The sequence below is a fragment of the Geotrypetes seraphini genome, chromosome 5 (assembly GCF_902459505.1).
Source record: "Geotrypetes seraphini chromosome 5, aGeoSer1.1, whole genome shotgun sequence".
Lineage (NCBI taxonomy): Eukaryota > Metazoa > Chordata > Amphibia > Gymnophiona > Dermophiidae > Geotrypetes > Geotrypetes seraphini.
In genome coordinates this window covers 54,408,575-54,427,625 of record NC_047088.1, presented here as the reverse complement: position 1 = coordinate 54,427,625, position 19,051 = coordinate 54,408,575, and the positions used below count along the sequence as shown (strand labels likewise).

The 19,051-nt window shown below is 39.3% G+C and overlaps 1 protein-coding gene across 2 annotated transcripts in view; it reads right to left on the bottom strand.

Moving 5' to 3' along the window:
* Positions 1-9,151: 9,151 nt before the first annotated feature.
* APOOL (apolipoprotein O like) overlaps positions 9,152-19,051 on the bottom strand; it is a 62,020-nt gene continuing 52,120 nt past the window's right edge. For both annotated transcript variants that reach the window (XM_033946477.1, XM_033946478.1), the window contains exons 8-9: positions 18,545-18,761; positions 9,152-9,370 (exon numbers count right to left, since the gene is read on the bottom strand). In XM_033946477.1, the coding sequence (XP_033802368.1) occupies positions 9,273-9,370; positions 18,545-18,761 (315 nt within the window). In that variant the 3' untranslated portion in view covers positions 9,152-9,272. The remainder of the gene's footprint in view (positions 9,371-18,544; positions 18,762-19,051) is intronic.

The window sequence follows — 19,051 nt, the reverse complement described above, 5'->3', positions numbered from 1 at the left end:
AAATCCTGTAAATGCGTTAATTTCAATCTGTTTTGTGGTAGGTACTTTTTCTTAAACTAAACTAAGCCTTAAGTTTATATACCGCATCATCTCCACGGAAGTGGAGCTCGGCACGGTTTACAAAGCTTAAAAATATAAGAAGAGAGGAGAAAGATTTACAAGAGTATATGAATAGAGGGAATATAAACAGAAGAAATGACCTTATGTTAGAAAAAATGATTATATGTTAGAAAAGAGCCAGGTTTTCAATTGTTTGCAAAATAATTGGAGGGAGCCCAGGTTCCGCATTCACCTCTGTATGTATCAAATTGAGCTGCATTACGTACCTTTTGAAAAAAATTATTTGGGGGAAATAATCTTAAGGGGTTAATTTCTAAATTATATCACTCCCATTAACCTTACACTCGTATCAGGATAGACCTTGGACAGGAGCTGGCAGAAAGATCTTGGACTATTAGACTGGAAAACCTTTTGGATCCTATTATGGGAGTCTTTGTTTAAATTCTTCATCTCCACCGCTTTGCTAACTACACAGGGTTAAGATTTTAAACCTGATTCTATATAAAACAGGAAGTCAGTGTTCCTCTATGAGTAATGGTGTTATATGATCCCACTTCTTTACACTTTTTTATGATTATTGCAGTATTTTGCAATAGTCTATATTAATAATTACAATACCATGGAAAGAACTATTATTCTTGATGCTTGGAAAGAGAATAATGACTTCCACTGAGCAAATTGTGCATCTTAACGTAATTCATTGTCCAAGATTACCCCTAATATTTTCTAGGATATGAAGCAATTTATTGGGGCATTCACCATTTGAATGGGGTAAATTCTATACATGGAGCCTAAAAAACATCAGTGCTGAAAAAAAAAAAAAAAATGCCAAGCAGTATTTTATAAATTGCACCTAAACTTAGGTGCAGCTTAAGAACAGTGTTTATGCCTAGGACCTGCGACTAACTGTAGGCATGTCCATTTGCACCAGCTGAAATGTGGTGCAAATCCTCACACCTAACTTAGGTGTGGATGCCCCTTATTCTCTAATTACATGCAGACATTTGAGGAATGCCCCAATCTGCCCATGACCCTCCCATTTTTGCTTCCCCTTTTTGACACCATGTATAAATTGTACGCGTAGATCCCATGCCTAAATTTACATACATAAATTAAATCCATTGAACACTAATAATTGTTTAAGATGTCAATTATCACCACTAATCGGCTCATTCATTTAAGTTACATGCACAAATTGGGCGCACTTCAGAATTTGGCTGTATCTGTTTAGCTTAGGCTTGCTACTTAGATAACATTTTTAGCAACTGAATACAGTCCTAAATGAAAAACCAGTGGTGTGCCTTCTGCCCTCCCCTAACCCAGTTCCTAATTACTGTATATGGATAACATGTGTCTACTTAGCTATTTTAAAGTCCCAATATTATCTATGTAATTTTTGAAAATATATGGATAAGGGAGTTATACATTCTCTACCTGCAGGCTGAATATCAGCCCAAAGGATTCCAAGTATTGGGGTACTGAGGGCTTGAGTCAAGGTCACAGGCTTACTTTACTAGCTGTAGCAGAAATTTGAATGAAATTAGATGAAAGGTTGAAAAGTGATTGAAGGAAGGGGGAGAGACTTACAAAGGTGTGGGGAACAAACACACACGCACTATGGTCCTATTATTCAAAAGCTAATTTTCATATAATGGCAACCATAATCTGTATATTTGCACTGGCCAGTTCTTTCTCACTACAGTATGTATTTTCAGTGACACTATGTATAGTAACCACAAAAAAAAAAAAGAAAAAAAAGAAAAAGGAGCCAAATGAATCCCACAATGACTAACCAAAAAAACACAAAAAGAGTGGGACCAACCACAGTATCTGGAAAACCAATGAAGTTTATTTATAAAGCACAGACTCAAATGTGGATAAAAATATAGAAATCCAGGTCAGGATCCGACAGTCCATGTTTCAGCAATCTATGCCTTCCTCAGGAGATACAGTGAGACTTTCACACATATGCTCAGTATGATATACTGTTTAATCTCAAATTCATATGCTTTGATTGAAACAAAAACAGGACTCGTGATGAAGGCATAGATTGCTAAAACATGGACCTTGTCGGGTCCTGTCCTAGATAAACTAACACCGCAGGAAGCATTTCAATCCCCCGAAGTAACCCGCTCAACTATGTAACACTTCTGGAAATGTTCAGATAACCTCTTATGTAATCCACCTTGAACCGCAAAGTAATGGCGGAATAAAAGTCACTAATGTAATGTAATTGGCAAGTTATCAAGAGGGCAGCAATATTTACAACTATATAGATAACTATTTGGATAAAGTTAGGACTGCAATTTTATCTGAATAGTGATAGTACAGTCTGCTGTGTATGGATATTTAGTGCTATTCACTATACTGATAGGAATACTGAATATCTGTAATTAATTTAAATACCTCAGCTACTGTTTAAAATAAATGCTGATTGTGGTCTTTAAATACGGCCATATTACAGTATGTTGGAATCTAGACTAGAAAAAGCTGTTCTATGTAGCTCATTATGAAACTGGATTTCCATATAATACCACATTTACTACAAATTAGAATTTCTATAGTGAGTTTAGTTGCAGATGCCTGACATATAAAGTCACACTAAGTATTAGAGGAAGACTTAAAAAATATAGTAAAGACCTTTCCTTAGGGAATTTCTGAAGAGAACAAAAGATAAGTGTAGATAAAGGTATTATTAAATCATTGTCTTAGAATTGGACTATGAGTGTTCTCAGAAAGTATTTAAATGAGGGACTTCAGCTCAATCAAGTAGATAAGATAAAAAATGCTTACTTCCTTAAAGAAAAGAATGCATTTCATAATTTTTTCTCCAGAATTCAGATTTGGGTATTTTTGTTTGGTTTTTTTTTTAAGTACTGAATATGTTGTTAACTGGCTTTGCAGATTTTGAAGTACTGCTAAAGAGAAAACAAAGCCTGCCAAAAATAATCAATAATTTAATAATTATTTTCTCCTACAGCATTATGTTGGAAACTAGACTAAAAACAACTGTTCTAAGTAGCTCATTACTGTAAATCATCTTGCGAGTTCAATTCCTATTGTAGATCCTTGTGACTCTGGGCAAGTCACTAAACACAAAAGGAGAAAAAGGGAGACCTGTGTTCCACAAACAAACTGGCAGATCCAAAACAAAAAAAGGTGGAATAATAGTCTCTGGATGTGGCAGGAACAATTGAATATTAAAAATGAAATATCCAAATATAAAAAATTTAAAAGCATCAAGATTAATAAATCACGGGTCAGAAAATCATACAAATGCAAAAGCACTATCACAAACTACTAATTGCTCACAAATGGTAACTATACCGGACCCAACTTGGCCTGTGTTTTGATGGAACTTTGCCTTCATCAGGGGTCCTGGTGGATGGAAAAATGCTGAAAGCGAACAATAGGTTGGAGTGTTAGTTAAAACTTATAGCGGAAATTAGTTTTTTCATTTCTTATAGCTAACCTCCGCTATAAGAGTTTTAACTAACATTCAACCTAGAAATTATAATCAATAGGACAGGAATAGGAAAGTACAGAAAGCAGAGATGGGAGACACTATAGACAGAGAGAGAAAATAAATAAGACTAAAGGGGTGGGTGGAGAAGAGTAGTACCAGATTCCAAGCTACAGTGAAATACTCCATATTAGAATGTGAGATATTAACAGTTATCTTATGTTTTTAATGCCATGTATAATATTTTAATGCCACTTTAAATTGAGAGAGAAAATTCCATGCAAAGGTGTAAAGGAAGCATATGCCAGGCAGAGGATCCATAACAGTGAAAATTTTACGGTGAATTTGTCTGTAAGTTGGTACAATGATGCAATGAATGAAGGGGTCTGTCTGGTGCATATGATATTAAAATATGAGACAAAGAGATTGTGCATATGATATTAAAATATGAGAGAGATAAAAAGATTGTGCAGAATGGTAAAATTTATAAGTCAGTAATAACACTTTATAAGTGATATGGAGGCTCATTTTCAAAGCACATAGACTTACAAATGTAATGTAATGTAATGTAATTTATTTCTTATATACCGCTACATCCGTTAGGTTCTAAGCGGTTTGAAGAAAATATACATTAAGATTATAAATGAGAAGTAAGAAGGTACTTAAAAAATTCCCTTACTGTCCCGAAGGCTCACAATCTAACTAAAGTACCTGGAAATTAATAAAGAAGAGAAAATAAAGATGGTTGAAAAAAGAAAAATTCTATGTGAATTTATAGGATGGAAATTAAACTGACAGTGAAGAACTGTATGCAAAAATACATATGGAATTCAGTTAGAGAGGGTATGGAACTTTGTAGTCTCTACGTGGTTTGAAAGTCAGCACCTTTGTGTGAAAGTGGAAGCTGATGTTCAGCTCATAGCACTGGTGTAACATAATTAGTTTTATCATATAGCTGAATTATAAACTAGTTATTGTAGGCAAAGATTTTAAGATCTGGAACCATATAGAAAAGAAATACAATAATCTAGATGTGAAATAACTAAGGAGAAAATGATAATTCTAAGTGTAGAAGTTGTAAATAAATGTTGCACTGGGTATATCAGCCCGAGTTTGAACAAAGAAGTTTTAATAATGGTAGTTATATGAGAATAAAAAGACGTTGTATTGCCAAAAATGACTCCTAAAATTTTAAGTTTGTGATAACGGAATATGCGATCCAGACATAATGATAGGATCAGATAGAGATGAAATTGCAGAGTGGCCTATTGGTAAGATTTTAGAGTTGTTATGATTGAGTTTTAGCCAGTTAAACAATAACAAGTCTTTTTATATTATAATTTGTATGTTATTTGCTTCATAATCATAATTTGCAAAAATTTTGCACTCAAAAAGGGTAGAGGGCAACTGTCTTTGCCAATATGTACATCAAAACATGGAACTTATCATTGGAGACCCATTATTTCCTAGGATCTCCCGACAAACTGACAATTCAAATAATTGAAGGCAATTGCTTGCCATAACTTTTATCCGAACAGTAATCTCTCCAAGTGAGTAAATTCAAATAAAACACAATTAGAATCAGAAAAGTTAGTCAAACATTTGCAGGGGAATTTCAAAATGAAACTAACCCCTGCAGCGAGAATACATGGTTTTAATTGAAGGAAAGTGCAGTGCTGTGGTGAATGCATGGAACGGCCTAACAGTGGAAGGTGTGGAGACAAAAAAGTCTCTGAATTCAAGAAAGCTTGGGACAAGTACATGGGATCTCTAAGGGAGAGGAAGGGATAGTATATTGCATGGACAGACAGATTGGAAAGGCCCATAAGATCTTTAGGGGCCTTCAGTTTTCTATTGGCTGCATTTACAAAGGTGTGATGCCGAGCAGGGCACGCTAAATGCCAAGCTGCCCATTCTGTTCCTATGGGCAGCTCAGCATTTAGCGGGTGCTGCTTGACAGTACACCTTTGTAAAAGCTCACTTATGATTCTAACTATGAGCCCCTTTTACAAAGCTGCGGTAGTGATGCTGCTGTGGTAAATGCATCGAAGCCCACAATAGCATCACTACCACAGCTTTGTAAATGTGACCCTATATATTTTTTTTATAGTAGTTTAACTACATGCGACAACTACTGCAAAAGTAGTTAACTAGTAGTTAATTGCTTCAATGGCATTTTAATTTGCCTGAAAAATCAATTGAAATGACGGAGGTGATTAGTGGAGTACCACAGGGCTCAGTCTTGGGCCCAATCCTATTCAACATCTTTATAAGAGACTTGGCAGAAGGGCTTCGAGGTAAAATAACATTATTCGCCGATGACGCCAAACTGAGTAATGTAGTGGGCAAATGCACAACAGACGAAGATTCAGTGCCCGACAACATGATGCACGACCTACTCCTACTGGAGCGATGGTCTAGGACATGGCAACTCAACTTCAATGCCAAAAAATGCAAAGTTATGCACCTGGGCAGCCAGAATCCATGCAAGTCTTATACCCTTAATGGCGAGATCCTAGCAAAAACGGTAGCAGAACGAGACTTGGGGGTAATCGTCAGTGAGGACATGAAGTCTGCCAATCAAGTGAAGCAGGCTTCGTCCAAGGCAAGACAAATCATGGGCTGCATACGAAGGGGTTTCGTCAGTCGTAAGGCGGAAGTCATTATGCCATTGTATAGATCAATGGTGAGGCCCCACCTAGAATACTGTGTGCAATTCTGGAGGCCACATTATCGCAAGGATGTGCTGAGACTGGAGTCGGTGCAAAGAATGGCCACCCGGATGGTCTCGGGACTCAAGGATCTACCATACGAAAAACGGCTTGACAAATTACAGCTATACTCGCTCGAAGAGCGCAGAGAGAGGGGGGACATGATCGAGACGTTCAAGTATCTTACGGGCCGCATCGAGGCGGAGGAAGATATCTTCTTTTTCAAGGGTCCCACGACAACAAGAGGGCATCCGTTGAAAATCAGGGGCGGGAAACTACGAGGTGACACCAGGAAATTCTTTTTCACTGAAAGAGTGGTTGATCGCTGGAATAGTCTTCCACTACAGGTGATTGAGGCCAGCAGCGTGCCTGATTTTAAGGCCAAATGGGATCGGCACATGGGATCTCTTCACAGGGCAAAGGTAGGGGAGGGACATTAAGGTGGGCAGACTAGATGGGCCGTGGGCCCTTATCTGCCGTCTATTTCTATGTTTCTATGAACAGCTACTGCATTTAGGAAGAAATGTGTTTAATGTTTAAAACAAAGTTGAAAAATATTCAGCAATTCACTAATTCACTAATATTAAATACTTTATGATTACTCTGCTTTATGTTTATAGTCTCAGAATTCTCAATATGTCTCTACAGTTTATACTGGAGAAAAAAACAGTTTCTTAAACGTTATCTTCACTAGCCAGTCAGGTTTTCAGGATAGCTTTAATGAATATGTATGGAACAGATATGCAAGCCTATCACCTTCATTATATGCAAATCTCTCTCATACATATTCATTAGGGTTATCCCAAAAACCTGACTGACTGGTGGTCCTCCAGGACAGGGTTGGGAACCACTGGTCTAGGATAATTTTTCCTTTATCATCTGAGATAATACAGTATAGTCTAATGTGTGTCTTTCCATGAGTTAGCTCTCAATCCCAGATCTTTCAGGAAGGTAGAAATATAGACAGTTCATGGATTATTCTCATAATCCAAATTAAAAATCACCCATTATAATGATCCCAAGAAACCTTATAGCCATATCTGCCACAGTCTGATATATGTTATCCCTGGGGGACAGTAGAATATTGCTATATACAAATTATAGCAGGGGCTGACAATCCACACAGCAGTACTGTACTTCTTTATAAAGAAATACTAAAACTGGAAGTTCTTCTATTAAATAGTTCTCTCATACAAATCAATGCTATTCCCCCACCCTCCTTTCTTAGATGCACATGATGTCAAGAGAAAAGAATAACCTGCTGACATAGCACTAAGTAGATACAATTCCTCTCCAGTGATTTGTAGAGGTTGCCTGGATACATTTTAAGACATATGGGCCCTGTTCTTGAAGTGAAGCAGTAACTACATTGCCTCAATTTGAAAGCACAAAACAATGTAAAGGACTATTGCCTGGAGCACAGGATTACAATGGTGAGAACTTGTACAGAGGCTGTCAGACAGCAATAAAGGACAGTAAGGGGGGAATGACAGGGAGAATAAACTTTCTTTACAGTTGAGTATACTGTGTGTTATCTAATATAATAAAATGGTAGGACGCGCATGCGCACTAAAAAAATCGTGTTCCCTGATCTGTCACGTTTCTTTTAGTGCGCATGCGCGGGTTGTACGTCACCGATGTTCCTCCTCCACCATGTAACGCAAGCCATGTCCGCCGCCGGCCTCGAGCTACTGGGGGCCGGCGGCGCGAGCCGCCCAGCCAGTGCTGAGGCCCCGCCTCCCGCTTCCGCCCTACACGGCGCCGCCAGACCCAGACCTACAAAACGCTGAGGCCCGTCTTCCGACCTACACGGCGCCGCCAGATCCGGCACCACAAAACGGCCCTCACATCTGCGAACATGCTTGCCATGGAAACAGAGGGGATCAGGAACTAAACATAAATTTAAAAAAACAAACAAACAACAGTGCACAACGACAGAGACACACAGACACTCACAGAAGGACAGGGGGCTAAAGAGACAGATTGAAAAAAAATAACAAAACACTAAGGAGAAAGAGAGACACAGGTAAGGAGTGCTGCTGGGCAGGGGGAGCAGGGAAGAGGGTCATGGGGAGAAAAGAAGGAGTGCTGCTGTACAGACAGAGCAGGGAAGAGGAACAGGGGAGCAGGTAAGAAGTGCTGCTGGACAGGGTGAGCAGGGAATAATGACTGCGGAGCAGGGAAGAAGTGCTGCTGGACAGGGGGAGCAGGGAAGAGGGGCAGGGGGAGCAGGTAAGGAGTGCTGCTGGACAGGGGGAGGTAAAAGGAAGGGAGAAGGCCTACTGCTGGACAGGTGGAACAGGCAAGGGGTGATGGTTAACAGCCGAGGAAAGAGAGAGCCAGAAAGCGGTCAAGAGGAGAGACTGCGGAGCAGGGAAGAAGTGCTGCTGGACAGGGGGAGCAGGGAAGAGGGGCAGGGGGAGCAGGTAAGGAGTGCTGCTGGACAGGGGGAGGTAAAAGGAAGGGAGAAGGCCTACTGCTGGACAGGTGGAACAGGCAAGGGGTGATGGTTAAAGCGGTCAAGAGGAGAGAGAGAAAAAGAAAGAAATAAAGACACACACATCTATTCTAGCACCCGTTAATGTAACGGGCTTAAAGACTAGTAGTACATAATGTGTTAGGGGGCAGGAACCAGGCAAGGCATGGATGTAGAATGGATGGGGATGGCATACTGTAGTAAATGTGGGGTATCCACTGTATATTGTCACTTTTTCTGTTAGCGTGGGTTCCCTTAGTGCCTCTGCACTAATGATGACCACCATTACTGCATGATAATGAACATTTCTACACCCCTCCAATAGTTGCCATACTACATCTGCTCTTACCGGGTACTAAGTTTTTGCTGTTACGGTGTAGTACTGCATTTTGGTAAAAGAGTCCTCTTATAAACCAGTTATCAATCACACGTGCAGCAAAGTAAAAGGAATATTTAGTTCTTTATTCATTTTCTAACCAGAAGCTAGCAGAAATAAACACATGTTGTAGAAACTTTCTATTCAGCTTAGCCATCTTCAATATTTTCTACTTCAATCCAGTGTTCAACTTCTAGTGCTGTACATATCTATATCCTCCGGATGGGACTGCCCATGATCTATCATTTCAGGGTCATGCTTAAATTGCCTCTCTTTGGTATCATCTGTTAAGGAAACAAAAATGAGATGTCAATTTTTTAAATGATCAGTTACAGACTTCTGAATATTTTTAACTTGATACAATCAATGTAACAGACACTGAGTGAATTAAACAATGAAAGAAAAGTAGAGATAGTATATCGAGTCATTTCCTAAAAAAAAAAAAAGTGATTTTCAGAACATGTTGAATAGACTCTCGAGTGACAATTCACGAATGTTTGCAAATGTAATTCACCATGCTAATAGTCATAAATCGCCTTTACTCGCCCTTGCCTTAGACGCAGAAAAGGCGTTTGATAGAGTCGAATGGGACTATCTTTTTATGACTCTAAAATGGTTTGGATTTGATGACTCAATCATAAGAATGCTCAAAGTGCTTTATTCAGCTCCCACGACCAATGTGCGGATCAATGGTTGCACTTCCTCTCATTTCAAACCCACTAGAGGCACGAGACAGGGGTGCCCTCTTTCACCGCTATTATTCAACCTGGCATTGGAGCCCTTCTTACATTCCATTCGAGTTAATGACAACATTCATGGAGTCTGTTGTGGTGAATCTGAAGTAAAGTTCTCTGCATATGCGGACGATGTCCTCCTCTATCTCACGCCTGAATCCATTCCGGCTTTGCTCTCCCTCATTGATGACTATGCAGCAGTTTGGGGATATAAACTCAATGGCAGCAAAACAGAGCTTATGCCTCTGAATTCTCAAGTCCAGCAATGCCTGCTTAATCAGTATGGTTTTCGTTGGACAGACACCTCACTGAAATACTTAGGTATTCCTTTTGGTAAAACGCTGGACTCCACCTTGGAGAATTGTACATCTCACCTTTTACAGATCATCAAAGATCAAATCAACAAATGGCATCCTCTAAACCTTTCGTGGTGGGGGAGGCTAGAATCTATTAAGATGGTACTAACGCCTAAAATATTATATACATTGAGTATGCTACCTACCCTTCTACATCTCTCCGTTTATAAACGTCTGGAAACTATGTTGGTCAAATTCTTATAGAACAATCACACACCTAGGATTGCTCTACACAAATTAAAACAATGTAAAGAATATGGAGGAGTGAAATTCCCTGATTTGTTAGACTACCATCTTGCTTTTCTATCTCGTCAAGGTGTTCGTTGGATGTTTTCTGATACTGTTTTTGATCACAACATCTGGCTTACGTTTGAAAAGGCTAGATACTATCCATATAGCCTACAACAGCTCCCCTTTATGGCTCCGTTCGTGTCTCCTGATATCCGAGATCATCTATTATTATCCATGATTCAGGTCTTCAAACAATTGGAATCCGCTCTCTCTACCCTCTGGTTGGATACGTTATATGCACCCATCTGGCGTAATAAGGCAATTCGCATCCAAAATAACATCATTGATTGGAAGGCGTGGCAAATAGCTGGAGTGCATCGGATTAACCAGTTATACAATGGCACTGAATGGTTGTCCTTTGACCAACTATGCACTATTACAGATTTGCCAAAAAATCAACAATATCGCTGGCTACAGTTGAAACACGCCTTGCTACAACAGCTCAAGTACAAACCTTTGATCACGGATGCCCCTGACATATTGTCACTCTGTCAATCAATGGCAAGTCATAAAAAAGAAGCCTCTAAATGGTACAAAGTCATTCGTTTACATAAGATGCAACGTCCTCTTGAAACTGAACACAAGTGGTCAACTGAGTTACAAACTAATTTAAGTGATGACCAATGGGAATATTTGTGGGCTCGTACCCCTATTATCTGTAAAGCTGCGACCTTCCTCCAAACTTCCTTATTCTTAATGCATAGGGCTTACTGGACTCCAAGTCGTTTGGCTCGACTCCAACATGGTACAATGGATAAATGCTGGTCCTGCGATTCTTCGCAGGGCACACTTCGACATATGTTGTTCGATTGTCCGTTGCTTCATTCCTTCTGGTCTAGAGTTTTTGCTGACATTAATAGCCTGCTTCAGACGACCATCCCGCTTTCCTATCACTCTGTTATTATGGGTAGTATTGGTCATCCTGAACTCTTTTCCAAAGACTCTGATTGTCTAATCCATATACTTATACTCATAGCCATCAAAATCATACTCACTAATTGGAAAAATTTGGATGCTGTAAGTTACGATAACTGGTGGAACGCTGTATGTCTGACAGTTAAATATGAAAGAATTGCTGCTGAAAGGTCTGGTCGACTGCTTAAATTTGATAGGCTATGGGGCCCGCTAGTCCAATATGCTGGCTTGTCCCAAGATACTAGCGTATAGAAAGCATACTAGGCTATTATATTATACTCTTCTCCTTTTGACATTACCTTAACATGATTACTGAAGTGTATTAACCACTTATCTTCTTTCTGTGATAGTGATACTTCATTGCATAGTGTTTTACTCATTGTACTATGTACAGTTGTCACCTTTTCATGCTTTTATAACGCATCATGACTTGTTTATTTCTCCCTTCTTACTTTCATTCCCCATCCCTTTCTACTTTATAAGATATGCTGTTCATTATGTTCATGAAATTGGGCCTTGGTTTATGCGAATGTAACTTTTTATTGCATGAACAGTCTTGTATAGATTATATTCTCTACATTTTCATGTCTTTGTTATGTATAAAACTTCAATAAAACTTACTGAACTTAAAAAAAAGACATTTCGGCACCAAACAGTAATTTTTGTTGGATTTCTCTATTTTTAAGAGTTCTCTTTTTCAAAGTCGCACAGCGGGTGCAGGTAGACGCTCGATGGTCGGGACCAAGACACTGTAGACACCAATTATGTGGGTCAGTGAGTGAAATTGGTCGTGCACACCGCTGGCACTTCTTAAACCCGGGTTGAGGGGGCATGAATGTAAAGACGGCTTCAGCCAAATCGAAGGCCGAGGCCTCGATGGTGGCAATAGGCCCCGCCGGGGCAAAAACGAAAAAGGTAGAAAAAAACAAGAAATATATATATATTTTTTTTTTAAGGAAAAGAAAAAAAAAGAAATGAAGGAAATAATATCTCCTTCAAACGTTTACGCGAGCGGGAAGAAACCAAAAGATTTTCTCACAACGGCCGTTGAGAGAAACGCGTCTTCTTAGCTCCGCAGAAACTAGAAAACTGGAGACCGCGCGCCTCTGTCGGGCGGGAAGGCACTCGCGCGTGCGCGGTGCGGCCTACTGGAACTTTCTAAGTTCTTAGAGTGCAATCACTCTAAAATTGTCCGTACCGGGGCTCCGTCGGTGCCGTCACCCATCAGTCAAGAATATGCTGCCTGCTTGTCCTGGGATAAAGATGGTACCTTTTTTTTAAATATTCTTTATTCATTTTATATTTACATCAAGTGTACAGAAAATAATAATAGATTAACTTAATACATCACTTGAAATAACACACATGTTCCCAAAATAAAATTTATCCCCTTCCCACCCACCATACTAATATCAGTTGATACATACAATATAATAAAATCATTCGTACTCTTCATATCGAATATTAAAAAGTCAGCCCCCCCCTCCCAAATCTTTCATTTATTTAAAATTAGGGAAAAACGATAACTATTCTTTACAATAATTTATCAATGGCCCCCACACATCCTTAAACTTATTAAAATAACTTTTTTGAACAGCTAACGCTCTTTCCATTTTATACATGCGACACACTGAATTCCACCAAAAACTATAATTCAGTCTTTTCTCTGCATCTATGAAGCAAACATGGTTTTTCCTGTTGCATAGAGCATTCTGGATCCCTATTCGTTTACAAAACTTAGATTGGTCTAAGTCTAATAGATGTTGGCATTGTCATCTCGAAGCAGGGACTTTAGATCATTTATTGTTCTATTGTCCATTTATTTTGGCTTTTTGGAATGCGATTTGGGGCCAAATAAATTGTTTGTTAGAGAATCATGTGGCATTGTCGTATGACACAGTTTTATTTGGCATGTCTATTGATTCTGACTGGAGTTGCCATTCAACAAATAACGTATAATTAGAAAGGTGGTACCTTAATGGGAGTGAGAGAAAAAAGGACCAGAAAGTGTGCTCTATACAGGCAGTTCCATGTCAGACTCATACTTGTGAACATTGCCCTCTCTCGTTCTCTGTCCAGCATCTCTGTTACTCCCCTACCCATGGCCTTTCTAAAGTAGCGACGGCTGTCTGGCAGGAGCACTGTTTTGAACAAGAAGCCCGAGGTCAGTCCCATTGGATCCTTTCCTCTGCAGCATATGCTTCCTATGATGTCACTTTCTTTAAGCAGACGAGGCAAAGGAAAGGACCCAATGAATTCAATATGGCCACCTCCATATTTGGCTCAATCTCTGTACAAAACATTTGGGAGTATATACAAAACACCTGTTGCCAATAAGAGTACAAGACATGGTAATGCCACTGTTCCCACATTCCTTCCAACAAAGATCATTCCTGCTACATTGACCAATGACAGGAAAATGTGGGAGGGAGGTTCTGGAAGCCAAATTTAAGCTCTTAGGTAGAAAGTTGAAATCCATATCCTCCAGGGTAGCACTTCAGAAATGCTTCCAGTTCCACATGCAGGCAGGCAGAGCTCCGAAGTCTCAATGTATTGTTGAGACAATGGTGCAGGGATGGGGGATTTAGATTTGTTAGGCACTGGACTACCTTCTGGGAAAAAGGGAGCCTATTCCAAAAGGATGGACTTCACCTTTTTAAAAAAATAAAAAATATATATACAGTGGTACCTTGGATTACGAGCATGCTCAAGGCCCGGCACAGGAAGCAGATTTTCGGGCACAGGACATGCTGGTGCCGATGCCGATGCGGAGGCTACACTGGAAGTAAGAAGAGGGTTCAGGTGGGTTGGGGGATCTCAGGTCGCGGGGGGGGGAGGGGGGTGCTCGATGGTGGCAGGGGGGTGCCCGATGGCGGGGGAGAAGGTGCCGGTTCGCGGGGGGGGGGGCGCTCGTACAGCGAGGCAAGCTCAGTTTACGAGGCACCAAGTTTGCGAATGTTTTGCTTGTCCTGCAAAACACTCGCAAACTGGTGCACTCGTAAACCAAGGTACCACTGTATATATATATATATATATATATATATATATATATATATATTCTTTATTGATTTTCTAAACTTCAAAGGTGCAATACACAAATATATATCATATAATAAGTTAATAAAAGCACATTCAACTTACAAATATGCATAAACAATCATTTTCTCCCCCCCCACCCAATGATTATTGAATAAAACACAGAAACATAGACTATCCCAATAACCTTACCCTATTCAGATTAAAAATATCCTCCCACCCACCCCAAGTGTAAATACTCAAAGGTCAAAATTAGGAAAGAAACCCCCCCACCCTTCCCTGGATGTGTACAAAAATAAACCAAAACTGACTCATAATCAAAGACCTACTATAGTGAGGTAATATATGATGTCAACGGCTCCAAACCAGTTTAAATAAATTACTGTGCTCCAAACTATCGGCATTCATTTTTTCATATCTATAGCTGGAGCAGAAATTTGCCCACCAGAAAGGAAAATTTAGGCGGTCATAGTTCTTCCAATTTCGGGTTACCATCTGCATGGCTATCCCGGTCATGACAAGAAAAAGGTGGCATTTATAACGGTCCATAGGGGGTTTAACATGTAATAACTTTCCACATATGACTGCCTCATACGTAAATGGAATTTATGATTCCAATATGTTGTTAATCGTACCCCATATTGACCTCCAAAAGTTAAGTATCAAAGGACAATAGAACAACAGATGATCCAGTGTCCCTTTGTCCAGGTGACAATGCCAGCATCTATTAGATTTAGACCTGTCTAACCTAACAGGGGTCCAAAAAGATCTATGTAACAGAAAAAAACATGTTTGTTTCATAGGTGCTGACGCTGTACATCTCATCCTCCAAGTCCAAATTCGTGGCCATCAAGATGCAGAAATATACTGCTTAATCTCAATGGTTTTTTATTCAAGAAATTAGATATTAATTTATACCACCAGGCAGCCTGATGCCCTAACAAATCTATCTGAAAGCATAGCACCTGCAAGCTGTAATAATTTTTTAGATTTTGCCAATCAGGGAACCCCTTCTGAAAGGCTTGCTTCAACTGCAACCACTTACAATTTTGAGACTTTGCAATACCAAATGTTTGTTGTAGTCGTGAAAAATCAAGCATTTTCCCATTTGATAGAACATCATCTAGTGTATGTATGCCTGCCTGCATCCAGTTCTTCCAGGTGATTCCAGATCCGCCCTATTTGAATCTTGGAGTTTAACCACAAGGATTGATAAGTGCATTTCTCTACCAGAATATCTGTTAATTTATTTAAAAATTTTAAAGTTTTCCAGGTTTCAAATATAATACTATTGTCCTTAACATATCTGGGTAACCTGATACTCAACACATGAAACAGTCGTAATGGAGACATCAATTGCTACTCTAAATATAACCAATCAGGGAGATGATCCATGAGCTCGGGGAGGATCCAATATATACCTTGACACAGTATATAGGCCTGATGATACCTATAAAAATTGGGTAAATTTACCCCACCCACCGCAATTGGTTTTTGTAAAGATACTAAAGCAATTTGAGCAGTTTTACCCAACCAAATAAATTTAGTAAGAATACTATTTAATTTCTTATAAAAGGACCTCTGAATATAAACTGGCAACATACCCATTTGGTAACAAACTACAGGCAAAATCATCATTTTAACTGTCTGAACTCTCCCCCACCAAGACAGATGTAATGGGTTCCATTGCTCACACATTTCTGAGACCTTTAGCAATAAGGATCTTTCATTTACTTTCATTGTTTCTTCCAACGTTTTCTGAATCCAAATGCCTAAATATTTTATATCCTCTTCCTTCCAAAGAAAATTTGTTAGAAATTGGACTACCTTCTGGGAAAAGGGGAGCCTATTCCAAAAGGATGGACATCACCTTAACTGGGATGGAACCAGGCTGCTGGCACTAACATTTAAAAAGGAGATAGAGCAGTTTTTAATACTAAGATTGGGGGAAGGGGAGCCGATAGTCACCCACGAGGCAGATGGTTCATGTGGAGTATCCTTAAAGGATACTGTTGAATCAGAACATTTAGGGGAGTCCCAATAGAAAGGTTTCAAAAATGGTGAAAGAAAGCCAAGTGCTTAAGAGGGAAGCAGAGTAAAGATGACACATTATCCCTGTCATCATCTCAACAGCCTATAGATACAAGGAAAAATCACAATTTGAAGTGTCTGTATACAAATGCTAGAAGCCTAAAAAATAAAATAGGAGAGTTAGAGTATACTGTACAGGTATAGCACTGAATGATGAGGTAGATATAATAGGCATCTCGGAGACCTGATGGAAGGACGATCAATGGGACAGTATGTTACCTGTGTATATCTCAAGGACAGAACATATCAGTTTGGAGGGGGGGAGTTGGGTTGCGCTATATGTTAGAGGGAATTGAATCAAATAAATAAACATTCTGCATGACATACATAGCAGCATGGAATCCATATGGATAGAAATGCCATGTGTGAAGGGAAGGACTATAAAGGTAGGGTTATAGCACCATACCCTGGGACAGAATGAGGAGATAGATGAAGAAATGTTTTCAAAGATTAGGAAAGCTGGCAAATTAGGCAACAGTATAATAATGGGTGATTTCAATTACTAACTTTCTACTAATCTCTTTCTCAAAATAACAAAAAGAAGTCTATAGCCAACCAGAGTGTACTGCTATATTACATTACATTAGTGATTTTTATTCCGCCATTATCTTGCGGTTCATATCATTGAAGTTTCATAAGAAAATCCACTGGGTGGGAGAAAAAGGCCTCAGTTTGGCTTCATAGGCCACAAAAAATCTCCCAAACCCCACTGGTCTTGGTCTCATATGTTTTATATATTTCAATTAAAAAAAAATACTTCAATCCTAAATCTTCTTCTTTCAATTGAAATTAAACACAGCACTCTGAAGGATCTCTGCACTGGATTCCGCAGTTTGGATATAGTGGACACCGCTGGAAGTGTTTATGAAAGGTCTGTTGGAGCATGGAGGAGAATCAGAGCAAGCTAAGTAACTTTTTTGTCTTTTCTTCACTCTCCATCTGCCTCTTCCTGTAGTAAAGTTGAGCTACACCAATCAGGAGCTGCTTTGACATGGCATTTGAGCTGGCATTTATTAAGGCTTCTGCGATGGCGTTTGCTTTTGGTGGTTCTGTTTTTGTCAGAATTTTTATGAGGTTGGGAGTTTTGGCAGGTGTTTGCCTTGTGGGATAGGGGTTTGTCAGTTCTCCATAGTGGCCCTGGCCTGTGATAACAGGGATGTGGAAAGCCATTATGGGGAGTATAAGTGTGATAGCAGTGATAGGGCTCTGTGTGTTTAGTTGTCTGGGGATTTTGTGGAACCTTAAAAAAGGGAAGGGACATGGGGGGATTAAAAAAGGTACTGTAGGGCAGGACAGGGCAGTAGGACAGGGTACAGAGCCTGGCAAGGAGTGTGGGGTTGGGTGCAGACCCTGACAGGGAGAATTTGGTTCAGAATGTTTTTTTTCTTGTTTTCCTCCTCTAAATCTAGGGTGCAACTTATGGTCAAGTGCATCTTATGGAGCGAAAAATACGTACTTTATACACATTACAAGCATTAGCTAAGATATTCAGAGTGATGGTCCCAAATGTGACTAAATCCTCATTTTTCACTGTAACAAATTCCTAGTTACATTAGACTTTTATAAAACACATCTTGGGCTGTAAATAGAAGATCTGAAACTCAAATCCCTTTCTTTTCTGAGCTGTAAAGTAATGAAGCATAGAAAGTTCTTCAGTGTATTGTCAAGATTAAATACCATGTTTTCTGTGAATGATACACCATTTTATAGTAAAAGGGAGGTGGGAGGGTATTGGAGAGTTATTTGGAAATTAATATCAGGGAGGGAGGGAGGGAAGGGGGGAGGAGGGATTATTATTTATATAAAGACATTGCTGATAAGATTTTCAAGTGATTTGTTAAGTTTTGATATGTGTATTGTACACTTGTTGAAAGATGAAAAAATGAATAAAGAATTATAAAAAAAAACAACTTTTATAAAACAAAAATTACAAAATAAATGTGCATTAATGTAGTTTAGATCAGTTTTATCAGACACTGATGACAGTGGTAAACACAACAACAAAATGGAAATAATGCAATGTTTCAGTACATACCTACAGTTACTGCTTGTTTGGAATTAGTGTCTGGCTGTCCTATTTCTGCTGGTAAAGGCATGGATTCAAGAGTCAAGTCTGCTGGTGATTCTAATATGGCTGATGTTATTAGCGGTTCAGGTTTTACCTCAGAGTCGGAAACAGATGTACAACTCTCATCATCACTTTGTTCTTGGTTGAGTATAGATGCTAGCTTTTCCTGTTGGTCTGAGCTAAGCTAGAAGAGACAAACAGATGATGAGACAATTACTATGTAATTAGAGTTAGAAGTGTTTAACATGTTATCCTTGTTTAACTGAAACCCGTTTGTTTTATGTTATAAATCAAAGATACTTACCATAGCAGGTGTTCTCCGAGAATAGCAGACCAAATATTCTTACATCTGAGTGATTACACCTGATGGAGCCTGGTGCAGACACTGACAAGTAGAAAATATATAACAAGTGGAAAATTCTAGCAGTATTCCACCATGCATGCATGGGTGTCTTCCTGCCCGACATATAAATG